At 45.3% G+C, this 24,056-nt stretch overlaps 1 protein-coding gene across 1 annotated transcript; it reads left to right on the top strand.

Moving 5' to 3' along the window:
* The first annotated feature begins 759 nt into the window (after window positions 1-759).
* Window positions 760-22,758, top strand: LOC123773041 (uncharacterized). The gene is made up of 2 exons (XM_045766540.1): window positions 760-935; window positions 21,258-22,758. Exons 1-2 carry the CDS (start codon window positions 760-762, stop codon window positions 22,756-22,758), a joined length of 1,677 nt encoding a protein of 558 aa, XP_045622496.1.
* Window positions 22,759-24,056: the final 1,298 nt, after the last annotated feature.

The raw sequence follows: 24,056 nt of genomic DNA, 5'->3' as shown, positions 1-24,056 counted from the left end.
TTCACAACCCTTCTTTTCTGTTTTTTCCCTTTCCAGCCTTTTCCTCGTGGTCTTCAAAAGCCTCCTCCCCGACCCTTCCCTTCCTCCTGAGCCTTACCCGTCATCATCCTCCCCATCCTTACTCTTCCTTAAAAGCCTTCCCCCTCCACACTCACCACCACCACCTCCACGGGCCATTACACCATCTGCCTTCTGTGAAATTTCAATTTACTTTTGGACTTGGGTTCTCACTGCTCTCGGCCGCGGCCTCGTCTCCCCGCGGGGCTGGCCAGTTACTGCCGAGGCAACAGCTTAAAAGCTCCTTGCTGTTACAGCTAACATGGGTATGCTTAACAATTGTTTTTAGCGCCAAGGGAAGAAGAGCAGGGCGAAGGTGTAGGAAGATGGCGTATTTTTGTGTAAATATCTGTGGATATGGACCAGTGACAGTTGTGGATATGGCCCAGTGACAGTTGTGGATATGGCCCAGTGACAGGTGTGGATATGGCCCAGCGACAGGTGTGGATATGGCCCAGTGACAGTTGTGGATATGGCCCAGCGACAGGTGTGGATATGGCCCAGCGACAGGTGTGGATATGGCCCAGTGACAGTTGTGGATATGGCCCAGCGACAGGTGTGGATATGGCCCAGCGACAGGTGTGGATATAGCCCAGCGACAGGTGTGGATATGGCCCAGCGACAGGTGTGGATATGGCCCAGCGACAGGTGTGGATATGGCCCAGCGACAGGTGTGGATATGGCCCAGTGACAGTTGTGGATATGGCCCAGCGACAGGTGTGGATATGGCCCAGCGACAGGTGTGGATATGGCCCAGCGACAGGTGTGGATATGGCCCAGCGACAGGTGTGGATATGGCCCAGCGACAGGTGTGGATATGGCCCAGCGACAGGTGTGGATATGGCCCAGCGACAGGTGTGGATATGGCCCAGCGACAGGTGTGGGTATGGCCCAGCGACAGGTGTGGATATGGCCCAGCGACAGGTGTGGATATGGCCCAGTGACGGTTCACTAGTTCGTCTTAAAATAATAACACGTGAATCACTGCATCATTTGCCCCCTTTTTATATATTTATTATTCTCACGCTCAACTTCTTTCACGTTGAGTGACGCCGTTTGTTGACCACGTCTGCCAACACCCCCCCTCTCCCTACCAGCCAACACCCCCCCTCTCCCTACCAGCCAACACCCCCCCTCTCCCTACCAGCCAACACCCCCCCTCTCCCTACCAGCCAACACCCCCCCTCTCCCTACCAGCCAACACCCCCCCTCTCCCTACCAGCCAACACCCCCCCTCTCCCTACCAGCCAACACCCCCCCTCTCCCTACCAGCCAACACCCCTCCACACCCCGCCAGCCAACACCCTCCCCTCACCCCGCCTACCAACACCCTCCCCACACCCCGCCAACCTGCTGGGAAATACGCACCAACTGAGCACTAATGACTATCATAATGCATCAGTAATTTGAAAACCATCGCCTCTTGTTAAAACACTTAACAACCCGTAATTACCTAAGTGCTTCCTGCTGTACCACTTAACGACCGCCTTCACGCGCTAACTATTGTGTGCGCAACGTTAGTCAGCTGTATTATCGTTGCAGTATGCTAACGATTTTAATTATGCATTACCTTCTAACCGGCAGGAGTAGGGAGTCATTGGTGGTAGACCGTTCAGGGCGGCTTGTCAGGTAAAACTGTCAATAGTTATGTAATAACAACACGTGATATACTACTCTCTGAGTACTACTCTCTTCCAAGGTTTTCTACGTTGGAAATGCTTTTTATTGGATGTGCTGACAATTATTGTTTTCTGTTAGGCGTCATGAGTAACTATAGATTTTGTATATATAAATATTATATTTTGTATATATATATAAATATATATATTTTGTATATATATATATATATATATATATATATATATATATATATATATATATATATATATATATATATATATATATATATATTATTAAATATGACCGAAAAAGTAAGATTAATAATTCTAACACGAATTTTCTCAATCTTTCGTACATTTCTTTTCACTGCTGGTGGTAATTCAAAAATCAATTTTCCAAAATTCATTTTTATTTCTAGTCTGACGCGACACTTGAGCGCGTTTCATAAAACTTATTACATTTTCAAAGACTTTAGTTTACACATACACAACTGAATAGAACTTACACATCTCCGATTTGTTTATATCTACATTTGAGTGAGGTGGATGGGGTGAGGTGGTATTAATAGGGTATTAAATTCATCAACACAAGACAGAACACGAAACAATGGGTATTGAATGGAAGTGATTGTAGAAAGCCTTTTGGTCCATATTTCTTGATGCTTCTATATTGGAGCGGAGTCTTGAGGTGGGTAGAATATAGTTGTGCATTAATTGGCTGTTGATTGCTGGTGTTGACTTCTTAATGTGTAGTGCCTCGCAAACGTCAAGCCGTCTGCTATTGCTGTATCTATTGATGATTTCTGTGTTGTTTACTAGGATTTCTCTGGCGATGGTTTGGTTGTGGGAAGAAATTATATGTTCCTTAATGGAGCCCTGTTGCTTATGCATCGTTAAACGCCTAGAAAGAGATGTTGTTGTCTTGCTTATATACTGGGTTTTTTGGAGCTTACTGTCCCCAAGAGGGCATTTGAAGGCATAGACGACGTTGGTCTCTTTTAAAGCGTTTTGCTTTGTATCTGGAGAGTTTCTCGTGAGTAGGCTGGCCGTTTTTCTGGTTTTATAGTAAATCGTCAGTTGTATCCTCTGATTTTTGTCTGTAGGGATAACGTTTCTATTAACAATATCTTTCAGGACCCTTTCCTCCGTTTTATGAGCTGTGGAAAAGAAGTTCCTGTAAAATAGTCTAATAGGGGGTATAGGTGTTGTGTTGGTTGTCTCTTGAGAGGTTGCATGGCGTTTCACTTTCCTTCTTATGATGTCTTCGACGAAACCATTAGAGAAGCCGTTGTTGACTAGGACCTGCCTTACCCTACAGAGTTCTTCGTCGACTTGCTTCCATTCTGAGCTGTGGCTGAGAGCACGGTCGACATAAGCGTTAACAACACTCCTCTTGTACCTGTCTGGGCAGTCACTGTTGGCATTTAGGCACATTCCTATGTTCGTTTCCTTAGTGTAGACTGCAGTGTGGAAACCTCCGCTCTTTTCCATGACTGTTACATCTAGAAAGGGCAGCTTCCCATCCTTTTCCATCTCGTAAGTGAAACGCAGCACGGAACTCTGCTCAAATGCCTCCTTCAGCTCCTGCAGATGTCTGACATCAGGTACCTGTGTAAAAATGTCGTCAACATACCTGCAGTATATGGCCGGTTTCAAGTTCATGTCGACTAAGACTTTTTGCTCGATGGTACCCATGTAGAAGTTTGCAAACAGGACGCCTAGGGGAGAACCCATGGCGACCCCATCTACTTGCTTATACATGTGCCCATCCGGGCTCAAGAAGGGTGCCTCTGCGAAGAACTCTGTAGGGTAAGGCAGGTCCTAGTCAACAACGGCTTCTCTAATGGTTTCGTCGAAGACATCATAAGAAGGAAAGTGAAACGCCATGCAACCTCTGAAGAGACAACCAACACAACACCTATACCTCCTATTAGACTATTTTACAGGAACTTCTTTTCCACAGCTCATAAAACGGAGGAAAGGGTCCTGAAAGATATTGTTAATAGAAACGTTATCCCTACAGACAAAAATCAGAGGATACAACTGACGATTTACTATAAAACCAGAAAAACGGCCAGCCTACTCATGAGAAACTCTCCAGACACAAAGCAAAACGCTTTAAAAGAGACCAACGTCGTCTATGCCTTCAAATGCCCTCTTGGGGACTGTAAGCTCCAAAAAACCCAGTATATAGGCAAGACAACAACATCTCTTTCTAGGCGTTTAATGATGCATAAGCAACAGGGCTCCATTAAGGAACATATAATCTCTTCCCACAACCAAACCATCGCCAGAGAAATCCTAGTAAACAACACAGAAATCATCGATAGATACAGCGATAGCAGACGGCTTGAAGTTTGCGAGGCACTACACATTAAGAAGTCAACACCAGCAATCAACAGCCAATTAATGCACAACTATATTCTACCCACCTCAAGACTCCGCTCCAATATAGAAGCATCAAGAAATATGGACCAATAGGCTTTCTACAATCACTTCCATTCAATACCCATTGTTTCGTGTTCTGTCTTGTGTTGATGAATTTAATACCCTATTAATACCACTTCACCCCATCCACCTCACTCAAATGTAGATATAAACAAATCGGAGATGTGTAAGTTCTATTCAGTTGTGTATGTGTAAACTAAAGTCTTTGAAAATGTAATAAGTTTTATGAAACGCGCTCAAGTGTCGCGTCAGACTAGAAATAAAAATGAATTTTGGAAAATTTATTTTTGAATTACCACCAGCAGTGAAAAGAAATGTACGAAAGATTGAGAAAATTCGTGTTAGAATTATTAATCTTACTTTTTCGGTCATATATATATATATATATATATATATATATATATATATATATATATATATATATATATATATTTAATGCATAATAAAGCATTTAATGCATAATAAAGCACAAAAAATAAAAAAGGAAGGGGGTGGTAGGAGAAAAGCACACAGAAACTGTATTGGAGGGGATCTAAACATTCCCTCTAATGCGTTATGCGTGGTTTCCTCCGAGGCTATGGGTCCCCCTTCTTCCAGCTAGAGGTGGTACTCCCTTCCATATATATATATATATATATATATATATATATTGTGACGGTAACGCGTTGGTGTTCGGCTGTTTAAGGCTAGGGGTATGGCCTCGTCACATAGTTATAAAAAAAAATAGAAAAAACTGGAACTTCGTCTGTGGTAAGGTAAGGAGAAGACACACAAAACACAAGTAAACTTTAACAATGAAATTTTAATTACGTTAATTAAATCAAAACATGAATAAAATGCACAAACAAATTCTTATAATAAAATCAATCAAAATAATAAGAATAATTAGATGACACAATGAAAAGTTACGTTAAGGCAAAATAACAAGAAGTGCAACACAAAGTAAAATGGGAGGTGCTGGAATATTGGCTTAAAGCCACCACTTCTCTCAGTACACGCTAGAGTCTAGCTGGGAGGAGTGGTGACAACGAGAGCACTGAACATTCTGAAGTCCGAGGTTGGGGCGACCCCAGACATCAAGTAGTATGGGGGGCGAGTGCAGGTGCAGCCAGACCGGCGACCAATCAGCGGAGCCGGCAGCGATCAACATGTAGTTTGGTGGTTTGGGTCCGAACAGGTGGCTGGCTGCATACGTTTTGCTCACCCTGGCAAGCCTTGCTGGTGTTGTTGTCATTGTTGGACATGTCGTCCATAGTCGTTTTATATAACCACAACGACGTAATTGTGGAGGGAAGAGCAGGCTCAATCTCTTGAAGGAGATTATCGTCACAACTCTCCCCCGAAGCCTGCGGTTCTGGAAGAAGTACGTCGTTATGTGGTGGAGTAATGGATGGAGTCGCTTCTACTTCATAAACTCTGGAGAGATCAGGGGCTAAGATGTTGTCAGACTCTTGGTATAGCGTGTCTCCAGGTTGAATTTCTGCAGTTAGCAAGCCCATAGTAGAAGACGTTGAGATGAGAAGGGGGCGTGCTGCAGGAGGTGTAGGGTGGTGTGGTCCGTGTTGATGGTGGACCGAGCACTTTTCAGGGGTGGAGTGAAGTGCTGAAGCTTCAGGATGAGGAAGAGTAGCTCCTTGCCAATTGTTCCGTCGTTCCTTGTAGCAGTAGTCGCTGACAGGTGTATTCTTCTCGCCTCGTTGCTGCATCACGACACCACCATCGTCGGTACCATTGGCGTCGACATGGAGGATGAAGGGCTTATCTGACGAGGTGAGAGTGGAATTAGAAGAGGGCATAGGAGCACGATTATTATCCTGAAAGCATTTGGGAAGATCATTAAGGATTTCGGAATTAGAAAGCGCCGACTCCTTGTCAGTGCTTTCGGGAGAAGAAGCTGGGAAGGTCTCACTGTGGATGTAGGGTTCTGTGAATGTGGAATAGTTAGTCAAGACAGTGGGAGGAGTACCATTATATTGCTTCAGGAGGTTGACGTGGCACAGCTGGGTCTTCCGCCGCCTATCTGGAGTCTTTATGACGTAAGTGTTGTTGCTTCTGCACTCTTTGACGCAGTAGGGTCCTGAAAATTTGTTTTGTAAAGGTGAACCTGGGATAGGAAAATAGGCAAGGACGAAGTCTCCCGGCTCGAATTTTCTTACTTTGCTGGTCTGGTCGTAATGAGTCTTCATTCTCACCTGGGCTTTCAATAGATTATCATGGGCAAAGCGGTGGACTCTCTCTAGAATGTGTTGAAGGTTTTGAAGAAACTGGGGCACATTCTGATGCTCACTGAAGGTGGCATCTCTGAGAGAGTCTTTGAAAGCCTTAAGGGGAGTACGGCACTTACGGCCGTAGAGCATCTCATAAGGAGATACTCCTAGGGACTCATTGGGGAGACTTCTGAAAATACACATTATAAGGTCAATCTGCTTGTCCCAATCCTTCGAGGTTTCACTACAAAACTTTTTCAAGAGTGCTTTGATGGTCTGATGACTACGTTCAAGAGAACCCTGTGAAGCAGGATGATAGGGGCTGGACAATACCTGTTTGATGTTGAACTCCTCCAGTGTCCTTTTGAAGAGATCACTGGTGAAGTTGGTGCCACAGTCACTTTGAATCTCCCTGGGAAATCCGTATTGAGTGAAGATCTTCAATAGATGTTTGATAACCGTAGCAGCCGTGATGTTCTTCACTGGAACTGCTATGGGAAATCTGGTGGTAGGACACAGGATGGTTAGGATGTAGGCGTTACCTGAACTGGTCCGAGGTAAAGGACCAACACAGTCTATTATGAGTCTGTGGAAAGGTTCCGCAGGCACCTGTATGGGAATCAGTGGTGCTCTGGGAATGGAGACGTTCGGTTTGCCTGCCATCTGACATGTATGACACTGTTTTACGTACTGTTTGACGTTGTTTACCATACCTGGCCAGTAGTAGTCTTGACGAATCCCATGGTAAGTCTTGTTGAAGCCGTAGTGGGAGAATGCTCCGTGGGCCAGGTGTAGAATAGTGGGCCGCAGGCTGGTGGGAATCACAAGTTGTTCGGTGTTGGCCCAATCGTCCTCCTCCTTCAGTTTACTGGGTCTATATCTGCGGTAGAGCAAGTCGTTCTCTAGGAAGAACCCAGGAATACTGTCGGGTTGAGTCTCAGCCTGGAAAAACAATGGTGTTAAAGTAAGATCTTCCCTCTGCAACTTACGGAACTCCAACTTGGTCAGATGCGGGGGGAGTTTCTGAGGGTCTTGAGGGACAGCGGTAGCAGTAGAGTCAGCTGGCTGTGGACGTGCGGCTTGTGCACGGGTGGTCACGAGAACCGGAGGAGAAACTTCATCACTCTCTTGAACCTCTGCTGGAACATACTCAAGAATAGGATTTATTGGCACAGAGTTACACACCTGGGGTTTGTCCATGACGATCAGGTTGGTCGGTTGCAGGTCTTCTGCCAAGTCGTTGCCTAGGAGAAGTTGCACTCCAGGCATGGGAAAAGGCTTTTCCCTGACGGCGACTTGGACTTCCCCGTTCACGTAGGGACAATCCAGGTGGACTCTGGCGAGAGGGTATGGAGTGGTAGCAGTGAGGTCAGTGATGAAGACTGTTTCTCCGGTGTAGACGATGTTGGGCACAGCCGACTTCAAGATGATCGATTGTAGAGCCGCTGTGTCCCTCAAGATCTTCAATTTGAAACGTCCCTCCGGATTTGAACCGTTGGCAGAGACAGTTCCAGTATACAGGTGGTTACTGAAAAGAGAAAGATCATTAACATCAACACCAACATTCATCACAGGCTTACCGGACTTAGGAGGAGTTGGTTTGGGTCTTTGTTGGTCAGTGGTTCCCTTGTATTGAGACTTACCACACTTGTCTATGGTATGTCCATAGAGTCTACAATACTTGCAGTACAGTTGTGAACCAGCTTGATCGGGGCTCACCTTCTCGTAACTGTACCACGACTTCTTACTGGAGGATGGTTCGGGTGTCAGCCGGTGGATGAGGCTGTAAGTGTCAGCCGACTTAGCACACTTAAGGTAGTCGGTTTCTTCTTTATCTGCTAAGTAGAGGCGGACAGGAGGTGGCACACGTCTCAAGAATTCTTCAACAAGCATCAGGTTGACGAGTTCTGTAAAAGTAGAGACATGTGCTGCTTCCAGCCATTTCATGAAATACCTCCGTTTCGTGTTAGCAAACTCGAGGAAGGTAGTGGTACTTGCCTTCAGGTGGTCACGGAATTTCCTTCTATAACTTTCAGTAGAGAGGAGGTAGGCGTCCAACACTGCTTGTTTCAGAGTGTAGTAGTCATTCTCAGACGCCAAAGTACTGAGTGTGACTGCAGCTCTACCTGTAAGATGGACTCTGAGAAGTGTGGCCCATTGGTCGACAGGCCAACTGAGTTGATTAGCAAGGGTTTCAAAGGTGGTGAAAAACACATCAACTTCTGCTTCTACAAAGGATGGCATTAACTTACTTGCATGTGATATATTAAAACTGACGGGAAGATTGGCAGTAGCTTGCTGGCGTTGAGTGAAGTGTGAAGTTTCCAAGGCGATTTCGCGTTGACGACACTCTAGAGCCAGAGTCGCTTGTTGCTTGTCATGTTCGCGTTGTATTTCCAACTCGCGTTGTTTGGTTTCAAGCTGTACTCGTTCACGTTCACGGAGTAATGCGAACTCACGTTCGTGTTCTTCTCTCCTCAAGGCAGCTTCGCGTTCTTGTTCTTCTCTTCGTATGGCAGCTGCTCGTTCTTGTTGTTCGCGGGCTTCCCTTTGCTGCTCACGTTCAATCTTAGCCAGCTCTAGTTTAAGTTTCATCGTTGCCAAGTCAGTTTTCTCTGCAATATAGTAAGTTTCATGAGTTTCAGAGTCTATCTTACCTTGCTCTAAATAGTAATCCAGCAACAGGTTGTGTAGGTCATTTTTGTTGGCTTGGTAGGGAACTTCTAGTTGATACTCATGTGCAAGAGTTTGTAATTCAGTCCTCTTGGCACGACTTAAAGTTCCTATTTCACCTGCTGGATTTGCACGGAAAGTTTGGAGACGAAACATGGTGAAATTAGCAAATAAAGGTACACGAATATTCAATAGTGAATGTCAGAAACAGGACAACGTGGCAACTGGTACCTATCCTGTGAGATCTTTAACAATTAAAGTTAAGTGAAAGATATTAAATGATTAAATTAAATCAAGGGCGCAGGAAATCTTGTACCCGGTACTCATGTAAGAGAATAAGGGCAAGAAAATCCTACTAACAAATGAAACAGAGTTTCGAAAACAAATGAAACAGTTAAATGCTTCAAAAGTAAAATTGGTAGTCCAAGGATGTAGGCATACCTTGCCAAGTCTCTATAGGACATAAAGCAAGTTTTTCCCACTGAATTTAATATGATACTTACAGAATTAGCGAACTTTTGTGCTCTGAAAAAATAAGCTAATTCCCTACCGTTGTATGTATCATCATCTCTGACTGACGTGTAGGGGTGCGAGGTGTCAACTGGTGACGAGAACTGCTGCTGAGGTCCCAATTCAGCAACTAAAGTTCGAGCTAGAGGAACTATGGCCCTCTTTGTCCTCCTACAGTCAGATTGCAGAAGATTGGGTACTCTTGACCCGGGGCAGACCACAGTACCAGGGTACCAATATGATGATCTGTCAGAATGAGAAATATTCAAGGGACATAGATGGTAAACACGAGTAATAACAAGGAGGGAGAGATGACCAATTAAGAGTATGACTGCGGCCTACAGTCACCACGTAATCCAAGTTGTCTCACCTTCACTATATGTTACTCTCGTAATGCACAATACACCGCACCTTATAAAAATGAAATTGAATGAAAAAATAGTAAAGCTACGTTAACAAAGTTAAATACGCTTACCATAAATTACCACTTGGCACCAGTACCTGAGTGAAGCTCCCGGACAGGCCCCCATATAACTTGTGACGGTAACGCGTTGGTGTTCGGCTGTTTAAGGCTAGGGGTATGGCCTCGTCACATAGTTATAAAAAAAAATAGAAAAAACTGGAACTTCGTCTGTGGTAAGGTAAGGAGAAGACACACAAAACACAAGTAAACTTTAACAATGAAATTTTAATTACGTTAATTAAATCAAAACATGAATAAAATGCACAAACAAATTCTTATAATAAAATCAATCAAAATAATAAGAATAATTAGATGACACAATGAAAAGTTACGTTAAGGCAAAATAACAAGAAGTGCAACACAAAGTAAAATGGGAGGTGCTGGAATATTGGCTTAAAGCCACCACTTCTCTCAGTACACGCTAGAGTCTAGCTGGGAGGAGTGGTGACAACGAGAGCACTGAACATTCTGAAGTCCGAGGTTGGGGCGACCCCAGACATCAAGTAGTATGGGGGGCGAGTGCAGGTGCAGCCAGACCGGCGACCAATCAGCGGAGCCGGCAGCGATCAACATGTAGTTTGGTGGTTTGGGTCCGAACAGGTGGCTGGCTGCATACGTTTTGCTCACCCTGGCAAGCCTTGCTGGTGTTGTTGTCATTGTTGGACATGTCGTCCATAGTCGTTTTATATAACCACAACGACGTAATTGTGGAGGGAAGAGCAGGCTCAATCTCTTGAAGGAGATTATCGTCACAATATATATATATATATATATATATATATATATATAAAATCAATTAGAATTGATTTTTCAATTACGTCATCAGTGAAAAGAAACGTAAGAAAGATCGAGAAAATTCGTGTTAGAATTATTAATCTTACTTTTTCGGTCATATTTCATAATATATGTCCACAGGAAAAACTGCTACCAAAATATACTAATATATATATATATATATATATATATATATATATATATATATATATATATATATATATATATATATATATATATATATATATATACATATATATACATATATATACATATATATATATATATATATATATATATATATATATATATATATATATATATATATATATATTTTTTTTTTTAATAAACCTAGAATATATATATATATTTTGTGGTGGTGGTGCAGCCCGTTCTGGCGATCGTTCCCAACGTTAAGAAACTGTCGTACTAAAATACTTTTAACCTAACCAACCAGAGGACCCACTAAGAGAAAACGGGACATTGGTAATTTCTCGAGCCGCTACCATTTTCTTGTACATCAGTCTTTGGCGTTAGGTAAAGTATTTGTCAAAATGGGACGTGCTATAAGAAGAACAGGTGGTGGTACTGACCTAATAGTACTTGTCTACGTGGGAGTGAGGTCAAGCAGTAGTGCCCTGCCTGCTAGCTTTGCTGTACCTGCTGCGTTACAATGTAAATATTTCGACATTCAAATTCTGCCGAATCTAGCCTTAAACATCCTCTACTTATCCATCCTCTACCCGTACAGAGTAAGAGTATTTCCTTACGTCCCTTTGGTTCTTTGGCGTTTCCAGCTTCCACCTGTGTCCTCTTGGCCTACTTCCTGTCAATTTGAAGCGGCTGTCCTTGTCCACCTCGTCTTTTCTCCCTCAGTATATTGTAATTACATCCCCTCTGTTTCTTCTGTCCTCTAAGGTTGTGAGATTTAGTAAGAATAATCTATTCTTGTACCATAACCCTCCCAGCTCTAGCAACAATCTTGTTGCAAACGTTTGTACTTCTTACAGTTTGGTTTCATGTTTCATAAGGTGCGGATTCCATGCTGGTGCTACACATTCCAATATTGATCTACCAAATGTTATATAAATTGTCTTGAAGTCTTGATCTGGGTTTCTAAACGTTGTTCTTATATCTGACAGCGTTCCTTAGAAATCTTTCTAAGGCTTCCACTGAAGCCAAACCGGGGTTTCACACAATTCCTCTATGCACTCGAGCTCCGTCGTCCAGTAGTTCTACCTCTGACGCGCCTCTTTCAATACACAGATAAATCACATGCAAATGGAGGGTGCATCTGGGACCACCCAGCGCATAGGTTCCAGCCCTCATCACGGCTCCTGGGGATTTGTTCATTAATATATCACGATAACATGGTATATCTGTGCATTATATTGGTCTTTATGTAACAAAAAATCTAGATTAGGGTAACTTCTATGTAACATATCTGACTTTTATTAAGGCAATTCTTTCCAAGTCATAACTTTCCTAAGGCATACTACCAAAAGAAAGGCCTCTTTTCAGCGACATAACCCAACTGAAATATTTGATGTAACTGTTTATGTACAAGTATTCACTGAACATTAGAGCGATATACATTTTAATATAAGTCTGTCCTAACTCCGCCAATCTTGCCAACTTAATGTTACTAGTCTTTGAAACTGTGTAAGTGTCAACAGAATTTTTCCCTTTAAGCATCATCTTAGTTTATCATTAATTACATATTCTTCCCGATAGCATATTTGCAGTATTTTGAGATATATACAAGAGTTGTTACATTCTTGTACAGCCACTAGTACGCGTAGCGTTTCGGGCAGGTCCCTGGAATACGATCCCCTGCCGCGAAGAATCGTTTTTTCATCCAAGTACACATTTTACTGTTGAGTTAAACAGAGGCTACAGTTAAGGAATTGCGCCCAGTAAATCCTCCCCGGCCAGGATACGAACCCATGACATAGCGCTCGCGGAACGCCAGGCGAGTGTCTTACCACTACACCACGGAGACTTGTATTACGCCAGTACCCTGGCATATCACTCATCATATTCTACTTGGGTAATACCTCAAGTCGTCCACATATACATAAAAATATGCTCTTTGAAGTAAACTTTAAAAAAACTGACTGTTCTCTAAACATTGATGAACAAAAGTGCTGAAGTATTTGTAATACATGTATATCCTAACTCAAACATACACAACCACTCTAATCTAACTCAATATTTGACTTTGAAATAGATTACATGTTCGCAATAACAATAACCCAAGTCGCACACGTTAACACAAACAACACTGCCCCCCTCAACACCACACCCCCACTACACATGATACTGAAATCCTCCCTCCCCCCTCTCCCCCACCTTCCTGCTGCACTGACAGTTTACCGGAAAGTAGGACATATATATTTAAGTGTATTGCAAGGGTGGGGGCAGGTCTTCTCTGTTCAACACCTGATAGACCTTCCCATGTCTTGTCAGATATTGTTCAGTTCACCCAAGTAATATATCTTCATTATACAACAGACCTGGGCCAGGATTCAACAAGCAGTTACGAATTTACTTCAGAACGTGTACATCTTTTCTCAATCCTTGGCAGTGAGGCTGCCAAGGATTGCAGTCTCATTGCCAAGGAGTCTGCAATGATGAGGCTGTTGATGGCCGAGAGCCTTGTCACAGGTGCCACCTGCCCGTTGTCCACGATGCCGAGCCAGTTACGGAACTTAGAATGTTGGTCTTGTACATAACAGTAAGTCCACCAACATCACCACCGAGTTGAAGGCTTTGATGTTCACACCATTCCTATCAGACTTGGCCAAGACTAGAGACGAACATTCATGCATGGTTCTCCGCTTTATCCAAAATTCTGATGAATGATGGAGGGCAGGCTACCCAGGAGAGAGGGGGGGGGGGGTGCATACTCAAGATGGGGGTGAACTTATGCTTCATTTAGGTTTCGCATCCCCTGCTGTCAAGGTGGGAGCTGCTCCATAGGACTGTAAGTTTCCTGGCTGCCTTCTTGGCTAGGTTAAGCACGTGGCTCTTCATTGTCATGTAAGAGTAGAATTTTATGCCCAGTATGTAAGTTTCATGTATAAACTAGATTTTTGCCACCCATTTGCAAGCCTATCCGATTTGCAATGGGCAGTCTAGTTGTCATCATCGCCTGTGTTTTCTCAGTCGCAAATGTGACCTGCCATGCTTCAGCCCCAGGTAGAAGTGGCTGAAAGTTTGTGATGAGTTTTGTAGCTGATGGCATTTCTTCCTTTAAAAGTGTAAAGCTTAACGTGCATTCGTCAGCATTGACCTGAGCTTCAGTAATGAAGTGAAGTAAATCGTTGAAATAGACATTCCACAGCAGAGTCCTCACGAGCACATCTCCTGTGCCAGGTGAGTACGGCGGGCTCACCTTAGCTCGTGCTGCTTGGAACTTTTTCTTCCGAGTAGCTGAATCTAAAACAACGAGAAGCAGTGCCCCAAGCACACTAACCTGTGGTATGCTGGCACCATCTGAGTGACTTAAGGATTCTGCTCCGTTGAAGACTACTCTTAGAGTCCGTTCTTGAAGGTGGTCCTTTATTAGCTCTAAGATTGAGATGCCTAGTGCTTGAAGCTTCGTTACTAATCCGGTGCCCAACCCAATCAGAGGCACCTGTTATGTCCAAGACAGCAACACAGCTGTTCTTGGACTCATTCAGTGATTATACTTTGTGGAGAGATTTAGCAGATCAGTAGCAGATTGGCGTCTTCTAAAACGATACTGTCGATCACATAGTAGCCGGTGATGGTTAAAAAATTATATATATTGATATTTATGTTTCGAAAATTTTACCAGTAATGGAGGGCAGAGACACTGGTCTGTAGTTACCAACCACTGGATGGATCTTCTTTTTGTGTACTGGAACAAGATCTGCTTTGTTCAATAAGGAGTGCCATATTCCATGAGTTCTCTCTCTCTTTCCCCGTCTCCTCCATTTTTCCCTCATTCTCCTTCTCTCCCTCATTCTCCCTCTCTCTCTTCCTCTCTCTTCCCTCTCATTCTCTTCCTGTCCTCCCTCTCCCTCTGTGTATGTATAACCGTCTCCCTGTCCATGTATCTATCACCCTCTCCTGTTTCATTTCACCCTCCCTCTCTCATTTCCCGCTCTCAGAAAATTTATTATAACAAAGCACAAAGTTTTATATTTCTTGATATTTCTTAAAATGTGGCACGGGGGCGAACCTCTACTGACGACCTATGACATTACCATACCCCCCGAGTGTCGTCTTGGAAAGTTGGGTGAGGCAATCCCCAGGCCTCTGGCCTCTAACCTCGGATAGACAGGCATATTCCAGAACAAAGCTTATCTATATTTATGTTTTCTTCTCTTGAGGAGTTGAAAAAGTTTAGTCCATAGTTCATTTTACATTGTTATATGGCTCTCACATATATATATTAATTTATATGGAGGGAGGGAGGGAGGGAAGGAGGGAGGGAGGGAGAAAGAGAGAGAGAAAGAGAGAGAGAAAGAGAGAGAGAGAGAGAGAGAGAGAGAGAGAGAGAGAGAGAGAGAGAGAGAGAGAGAGAGAGAGTGAGTATAATGAAAGTGTAGAGAGACAAATGGACTGACAGCGAGCAAGAGGGGCTGGAGAAGATTAACTTAACAGCCTGGAAGAAACAGATCACAATTAAGTGTCAGTAATACACACCAACTCGTCCGTTCCTTCCTGTAACTGCTCCTGGCTGGTCTCTCTCCCGTTCTCACTCTAGCCTCCGTTGTCCCCTCTCACCGTTGTGCCTGTTGTTGGTGTTGCTGTTGCTCTCACTCTGTTGTTCCTAGGACACTTGCCTCGTCTGGCGGTTGTGTCGGTACTAGTGAACCTGTTGTCGTCGTCGTCGCTAGCGAACCTGTCGTCGGTAGCGTGAGTCTTGCTGTCATTACTCATTAACTCTTGTCCATACAACGTTGGCCCTCACTCTAACAGAGACCAATTACAACATTGGATGTTAACTGCTTGTGCACTAATTACCTACTTGGTACTCGAGCCCTTATGTGCGCTATCATTCAGAGGAAGAGACGCATCAGGCTGTATTGTGTACCGCTGGTAGACGTTGATGCTAACACACAGGAGAATGGTTGTAGCTGACACTCTCTCACATTTATACTTTATTGCCACTAAATATAGCTATCATCGAAATTATACAATAAATAATGCAGTGGTTATTGCTGTCGGTATTCACTAACAAACACACTCTCTCTCTCTCTCACTGATATTCATTCTGTCTAACAAAATTATACAAGCATATAATTAGTTTTTAATGTATGAAAAACACAATTTACAACAGATTCCTCCTGAATGTTCCTGTGGTAAAATGTGCACTCTGCTGTCTCAAGTTCTCTTCTTTCTTCAATAATCTCATTTTTGGGAAGGACTTACAGCTCTGTGGCCTCGTCTTTTAATGAAACACTTGTCTGAAGTTTTAAGTACCGACTCGGTCCTTTTCTGTCATATCCAGTGTTAAAACTGTGATTAGAATTTTCCTTCCCTAACTCATTCTACAAACCTCTCCTGCCAACCCGTCCTCATACCAAGTCCATTCCATCCAGCGGTCGACCCCAAAGACTTATTCATCAATTTTAACATGCTATTCATTCAGCATAGGAATTTTCTAAAATATAAAATAATAATAGTATATATATTAGCATAATATGCATATTTAGGTATTGGTTAGGTTAGGATTTCAAGTTTTGTTGGCGAATTTTTGTAGTAGGTGAGTGAAGCATTTACAGCGTTGTGCTTCGAACAAAAGTCGTCAGCGAAGCACTTGTTCCGGGATTGTTCGGACGTCATCAGTTGTAAGTCGTGTGTAAACTGTTTATCATTTATTAACAGGGGGTTTGGCGGGTGCATGGAATGGACTTTGGGCTTTTGTTTATGAGGACGGGCTTTTCGTACTGAAGGAACCATTCAGTACATCCCCGTGGCTGGTTTAAATATTATTTTAGGAAAGGGAAGAGGGGCTAACCGGGAGAGGGGGTGGGAGGGAGGAATGGGGAAACGAGGAACAGGAAATGGGAAGGGTGAAGGATGGGGAGTACGAGGGGAAAGACGGGAAGGCAATGGGAAGGGGATGTAAAGAGGTCTACAGAAGTTTCGTTGCTCCCCTAATATTAAGAAGTGGAAGGGACGGGATGGGGGAGGACGAGGGAGGGGTGAGGAAGCTGGGAAGGGGGAGAGGGAGAAGAGAGAGAATGAAGGGACAGGGGAGGGCACCCGGGCACCGCCGGATACCCTCCTAGTTTTTCTATAAACAATTACTATCACCTTTCTGTATTTTACCTCATAACTGTTTCCTTCACTTTGATCTCCCTCTTCTGTTTCCTCTGTGTGCCTTGCTGTTCCTCATGCCATAATCTTTATAATAAACAAGAATCACTCAAGGTTCTTTTCTGTGAATATCAACAGGGAAATATTTAAAGGTAAAATGTTGAATCAATGAGATGGTATAACAGGGGAAAAATGGTGAACCCCTCGCTACTTTTCCACCTGTCCCTCGCTACTTTTCCACCTGTCCCTCTCTACTTTTCCACCTGTCCCTCTCTTCTTTTCCACCTGTCCCTCTCTACTTTTCCACCTGTCCCTCTCTACTCTTCCACCTGTCCCTCGCTACTTTTCCACCTGTCCCTCGCTACTTTTCCACCTGTCCCTCTCTACTTTTCCACCTGTCCCTCTCTACTTTTCCACCTGTCCCTCGCTACTCTTCCAACTGTCCCTCGCTACTCTTCCACCTGTCCCTCGCTACTCTACCACCTGTCCCTCGCTACTCTTCCACCTGTCCCTCGCTACTCTACCACCTGTCCCTCGCTACTCTACCACGTGTCCCCTCGTTTGTCACCCAAATGTCGCCAGTTTTAGAAAGAAGCAAAATAACTTTTCCAAGAAATATGATCCTGGTCTCTCAAAAATTGGCGTGGGTGACACGTGAGGTATGTGGTGTGGGTGACATGTGAGGTATGTGGCGTGGGTGACACGTGAGGTATGTGGCGTGGGTGACACGTGAAGTATGTGGCGTGGGTGACACGTGAGGGAGGTATGTGGCGTGGGTGACACGTGAAGTATGTGGCGTGGGTGACACGTGATGTATGTGGCGTGGGTGACACGTGAGGTGTGTGGCGTGGGTGACACGTGAGGTATGTGGTGTGGGTGACACGTGAGGTATGTGGTGTGGGTGACACGTGAGGTATGTGGCGTGGGTGACACGTGAGGTATGTGGTGTGGGTGACACGTGAGGTATGTGGTGTGGGTGACACGTGATGTATGTGGTGTGGGTGACACGTGAGGTATGTGGCGTGGGTGACACGTGAGGTATGTGGCGTGGGTGACACGTGAGGTATGTGGTGTGGGTGACACGTGATGTATGTGGTGTGGGTGACACGTGAGGTATGTGGCGTGGGTGACACGTGAGGTATGTGGCGTGGGTGACACGTGAGGTATGTGGCGTGGGTGACACGTGAGGTATGTGGTGTGGGTGACACGTGATGTATGTGGTGTGGGTGACACGTGAGGTATGTGGCGTGGGTGACACGTGAGGTGTGTGGCGTGGGTGACACGTGAGTGAGGTATGTGGCGTGGGTGACACGTGAGGTATGTGGTGTGGGTGACACGTGAGGTATATGGCGTGGGTGACACGTGAGGTATGTGGCGTGGGTGACACGTGATGTATGTGGCGTGGGTGACACGTGAGGTATGTGGTGTATGTGACACGTGATGTGTGTGGCGTGGGTGACACGTGAGGTATGTGGCGTGGGTGACACGTGAGGTGTGTGGCGTGGGTGACACGTGAGGTGTGTGGCGTGGGTGACACGTGAGGTATGTGGTGTGGGTGACACGTGAGGTATGTGGCGTGGGTGACACGTGAGGTATGTGGTGTGGGTGACACGTGATGTATGTGGCGTGGGTGACACGTGAGGTGTGTGGCGTGGGTGACACGTGAGGTGTGTGGCGTGGGTGACACGTGAGGTGTGTGGCGTGGGTGACAGATGCATGAATCATGGCGTGGGTGGCAGATGACTCCCTCACACACAAATCACCCTCTTGCCCATACACCTCGTGTGGAGAATGTCGGTTCAATGTCGATATTTGATTTATTGAGAGGATTTATGACCGCAGTGCCTCCTCCCTTCGCGACCTTCTGACGTATTGCCGCCCTTCTGCTCTCGCCAACCCATGGCACCCCTCCTCCCCCCTCAACCCTAACCCCCATGATCCACCCCCCCCACCTCACAACCCCATCCCGAGCACACACTAACTGCCACTACCATCAACCACCCCCCAGCTCTTTCACAAAGTTGACACATGGTGTATTTGACAAGCTACCAGATATATGTCTATATCCCAGTATTCTGGTCACTACAACATCACATTGCCGAGGTTTTGCTCAATTAGTTCCATATAATTGAATATATCCTCACAATATTTATCATAATGTATAAAGCTGCAGCCTCCAGGTCTCCCTTCAACATTATTTTTGTAGGATGTCTCATACTGACTGACTCTCGCCTTTCCCCCACACATCCGGTTGAGATATGATGAACTCTGTAAATGCTATCTGAATACTCGATGATATATTGGACTTGTACTCAAGATTGACTATGTAATGCATCAGTTATACAATGTATGTGAACTAAAACCTGAGCATGTGCAAGGATCCTAATCACCTTCAGTGCTAAATAACACACTAGTTTCTATAGCAACTATCTTACCCTGTCAAAGTAGGAGAGACATAAATGTGTGTGGTCAGAATTGCATTTCACCTTTGTAAACGCACATTAATGACACTACGTCAAAGATACCTCGAACGCTATTTAAGTAGGACAGATGTAAATCTGTGTATTTATGTTTTACGTCTCAACTGACACTGTCCAGCATATCTCAACTGACACTGTCCACCACATCTCAACTGACACTGTCCAGCACATCTCAACTGACACTGTCCACCACATCTCAACTGACACTGTCCACCACATCTCAACTGACACTGTCCAGGACGTATTTTACCAAAGAAAGGATGCAGAAAGTTTAGTGTAGCACCATTCACGTGTTGTCGCAGCACCGAGGGGAGACGACAGTACTCTCGATAAGAACCTAAATTGTTTTCAAACGCATGAACAAATAAGCTTCGTGGCGCTGTGTCAGTAAGAAGATTCGTGCCATGAACAAAAGTATGTCTTCGGTATGTGTGAATAGGTATTGTCACCACTTCCTTGGGTTATCTGGAAATACATACACGATTTAAACATGTTACAAGCACATACATTACACACACACGTTTTACAAGGCCTGTGCAATAAATAATTGTATATATAACTTTGTATCCATGGCTATCTCCCTCCTGGATGCGGGAGGGGCGGGCAGGTGTATTTTAAAAATAAACGCAACTGTACTCTTCCTGGTGACAAACACAGCACTTGTTGTCCCGGCTGAAAAAAAAACACTCAAATGTTCAAAACTGAAAACAAACTTTTTTGTATATAGGTGTAATTGAGATGGGTGTATTTTACTGACGTTTTCCTACGTCAGGTTTATTCCAGGTGTCCCTGGCTCCCGTCACGCCTATATTGTCAGTCACACAGTGGATCAACCATGACAATAAACGTCGGTGGTTAATATTTTACTTGTGTCAATACTTGCTAGTTAACACACGTAACAGTCTACGAGATTTTGTTCATGTTTGCGGTATATTTCTACCCCTCAGGCTGCTCTAAGGCAGCCCAAGATGGTAATCAATTCCCTATTTATGAGCAAAAGCTTTGGCTAACTCATCAGTTCTATCATGCATTCGGAGACCAATATGATGATGGACTAAGGAATTTCTTAGGAGGAATAGATTTTCCAGACCTAAACATGGGAGATGGGCCGGTCTTGGGCCGTGATGTGAACTTAGCCGTGGATGACGTGACAAGGGATTGCGATGTAGATTCAAAATATATATATGATTAAAAATATACTTAGCAAAGCTCGGGAACGCTGATTACATCGAGCAATATTGACTCCACATTGATACTAAAGAACTTTTTGTGTAAAAAGAAAGCATTATGCAAAAAGGATTAAAAATGGGGAAGCCAATCTAGAACAACAATTTGTCAAACTAATTAGTTTAACAAAAAATAAGGAAATAAAAAATAAACGAAGTTTGAATAGCAGGGCAAGCGAAGATAAATCCTAAAATTTTTTTAAGTTATCAAACAAAGATTAGAGAAACGATAGGTCGGATGACTGATAATGACAAAAAAATGAATAGTATTTTAAATAAATATTTTGCCTGTTTACTAGAGAAGAACTTTTAACATTTTGCCTTCAGCCGAACAAATCCATATTAGTGATGAAGAGGACAGGTCAACTAACTCATTTAGTGCTTAACAGCTATAGTTATTAAACAAATATACAAATCATAACCAAACAAGTCCCCAGGGCCAAATGAAATGGTTATTTGGGTACATGTTTTTTTTACAAGAATGTACAAACTCTCCGGTACAGGGGTCACCCCACGCCCTCTCCAGTACAGGGGTCACCCACGCCCTCTCCAGTACAGGGGTCACCCCACGCCCTCTCCAGTACAGGGGTCACCCACGCCCTCTCCAGTACAGGGGTCACCCCACGCCATCCCCAAAAAGGGGTCACCCACGCCCTCCCCAGTACAGGGGTCATCCACGCCCTCCCCACTACAGGGGTCACCCACGCCCTCCCCAGTACAGGGGTCACCCCACGCCCTCCCCAGATCAGGGGTCACCCACGCCCTCCCCAGTACAGGGGTCACCCCACGCCCTCCCCAGTACAGGAGTCACCCCACGCCCTCCCCAGTGCAGGGGTCACCCCACGCCTTCCCCAGTACAGGGGTCACCCCACGCCCTCCCCAGTACAGGAGTCACCCACGCCCTCCCCAGTACAGGAGTCAACCACGCCCTCCCCAGTACAGGAGTCACCCACGCCCTCCCCAGTACAGGAGTCACCCACGCCCTCCCCAGTACAGGAGTCACCCACGCCCTCCCCAGTACAGGAGTCACCCACGCCCTCCCCAGTACAGGAGTCAACCACGCCCTCCCCAGTACAGGAGTCACCCACGCCCTCCCCAGTGCAGGAGTCACCCACGCTCTCCCCAGTACAGGAGTCAACCACGCCCTCCCCAGTACAGGAGTCACCCACGCCCTCCCCAGTACAGGAGTCACCCACGCCCTCCCCAGTACAAGAGTCACCCACGCCCTCCCCAGTACAGGAGTCACCCACGCCCTCCCCAGTACAAGAGTCACCCACGCCCTCCCCAGTACAGGGGCCACCCACGCCCTCCCCAGTACAGGGGTCACCCACGCCCTCCCCAGTACAGGGGTCACCCACGCCCTCTCCAATACAGGGGCCACCCACGCCCTCCCCAGTACAGGAGTCACCCACGCCCTCCCCAGTACAGGAGTCACCCACGCCCTCCCCAGTACAGGGGTCACCCACGCCCTCCCCAGTACAGGAGTCACCCACGCCCTCCCCAGTACAGGGGTCACCCACGCCCTCCCCAGTACAGGAGTCACCCCACGCCCTCCCCAGTACAGGGGGTCACCCACGCCCTCCCCAGTACAGGGGTAACCCACGCCCTCCCCAGTACAGGAGTCACCCACGCCCTCCCCAGTACAGGGGTCACCCACGCCCTCCCCAGTACAGGAGTCACCCACGCCCTCCCCAGTTCAGGGGCCACCCACGCCCTCTCCAGTACAGGGGCCACCCACGCCCTCCCCAGTACAAAGGGTCACCCACGCCCTCCCCAGTACAGGGGTCACCCACGCCCTCCCCAGTACAGGGGCCACCCACGCCCTCTCCAGTACAGGGGCCACCCACGCCCTCCCCAGTACAGGGGCCACCCACGCCCTCCCCAGTACAAAGGGTCACCCACGCCCTCCCTAGTACAGGGGTCACCCACGCCCTCCCCAGTACAAAGGGTCACCCATGCACTCCCCAGTACAGGGTCATTCTAAATAATTGTGATGGGCAGTGAAACTATTCGACAATATTTAAAAAGAATACAAGAGTATCAATTCAAATTAAACTCCCCTAAATTGCCATTGGTCTCTGACATACTGGTATTTCCCTGTTCTACGTTGTTTGCGTGTGTGTGTACTCACCTAGTTCTGCTTGCGGGAGTTGAGCTCGGCTCTTTGGTCCCGCCTCTCAACTGTCAGTAAACTGGTGTATAGCATGACAAAGCAAGCAAGGCAAAGACACCCTAAATTACTGCACAGTCACATATGCCACCAGACTAGTAGCCGAGCTGAGGGATATAAGCTACGAGGGAAGAATACGGGAACTAAACCTCACGTCGTTGGAAGAAAGAAGAGTTAGGGGAGACATGATCACCACATACAAGATTCTCAGAGGAATTGATTGGGTAAATAAAGACAATTTAACACGGGGGGCACACGTACAAAGGGACACAGTTGGAAACTGAGTACCCAGATGGGCCATAGAGATAATAGAAAACACTTTTGTAGTGTCAGAGAAATTATTGACTGTTGTTGTCAATCGGTTGATTGATAATTGAGAGGTACCAAAGAGCCGAAGCTCAACCCCCGCAAGCACAACTAGGCGAGTACACCAACTCATCTTCCTGTTAGTAATTTGTTGTAGCAATGTGCACAATAGTACAAACATTGACGTGCTAAGCATTTATATTGAATTTGGACTATTCACTTCATAGAGTCCGAAAGAATTATGCTAAAAAACTAACTACAACATTCCCAGGCCTAGTATACCACACTTATGTACTCTATTAGGCCTTGTATAGCATGTATTAGGCCTAGGAATGTTAGGTTAGTTTAGGTTGTCTTTGCAATATAAATACAAAACCTTTTCCGGTTTGTCCAAATTCAATAGTACAGATTTCTACTTTTATAAGTGTGTTATATGTCGATAGATGTACTATGGTCCGCATCGTTACTCTAAATACTACCAAACTATAACTACTACCAAAACAGGAGGATGGGCTGCACACCCAGACAAGTGCATCATTGAATTTTGAAGTACTTTAGAAGGCACTTTAGACCCCACATGCGGGCAGGAAGAGCCAAACACTCGACTCCCCTTAGCACAACTAGGTGAGTACATATTGAGAAAAGTGAGCCAAGGAGTGCTTGAGTGACAGGGTAATAATTAACGAAGAAGAACAAGAAAGGAAGTCAGTGAAAGAGACAAGAAGCGAGGGGTGGATGGTTGTGATTTAAACCAAAAATTACCTTGTCTCGGGAGAGAACAAGATTGCCAGACAAGAGACGATAAGAACTCATCATGACTTCTCAA

This window comes from Procambarus clarkii, chromosome 81, assembly GCF_040958095.1.
Source record: "Procambarus clarkii isolate CNS0578487 chromosome 81, FALCON_Pclarkii_2.0, whole genome shotgun sequence".
Taxonomy (NCBI): Eukaryota; Metazoa; Arthropoda; class Malacostraca; order Decapoda; family Cambaridae; genus Procambarus; species Procambarus clarkii.
The sequence above is the reverse complement of the archived record's forward strand: the minus strand, read 5'-3'. Positions and strand labels throughout refer to the sequence as shown.

Coding starts and splice junctions, on each gene's coding strand:
- LOC123773041 (XM_045766540.1), top strand. CDS start 760: ATGGCCCAGCGACAGGTGTGGATATGGCCCAGCGACAGGTGTGGATAT. Junction 936..21,257: donor TGGATATGGCCCAGCGACAG/GTGTGGGTATGG, acceptor TCTCCGGTACAG/GGGTCACCCCACGCCCTCTC.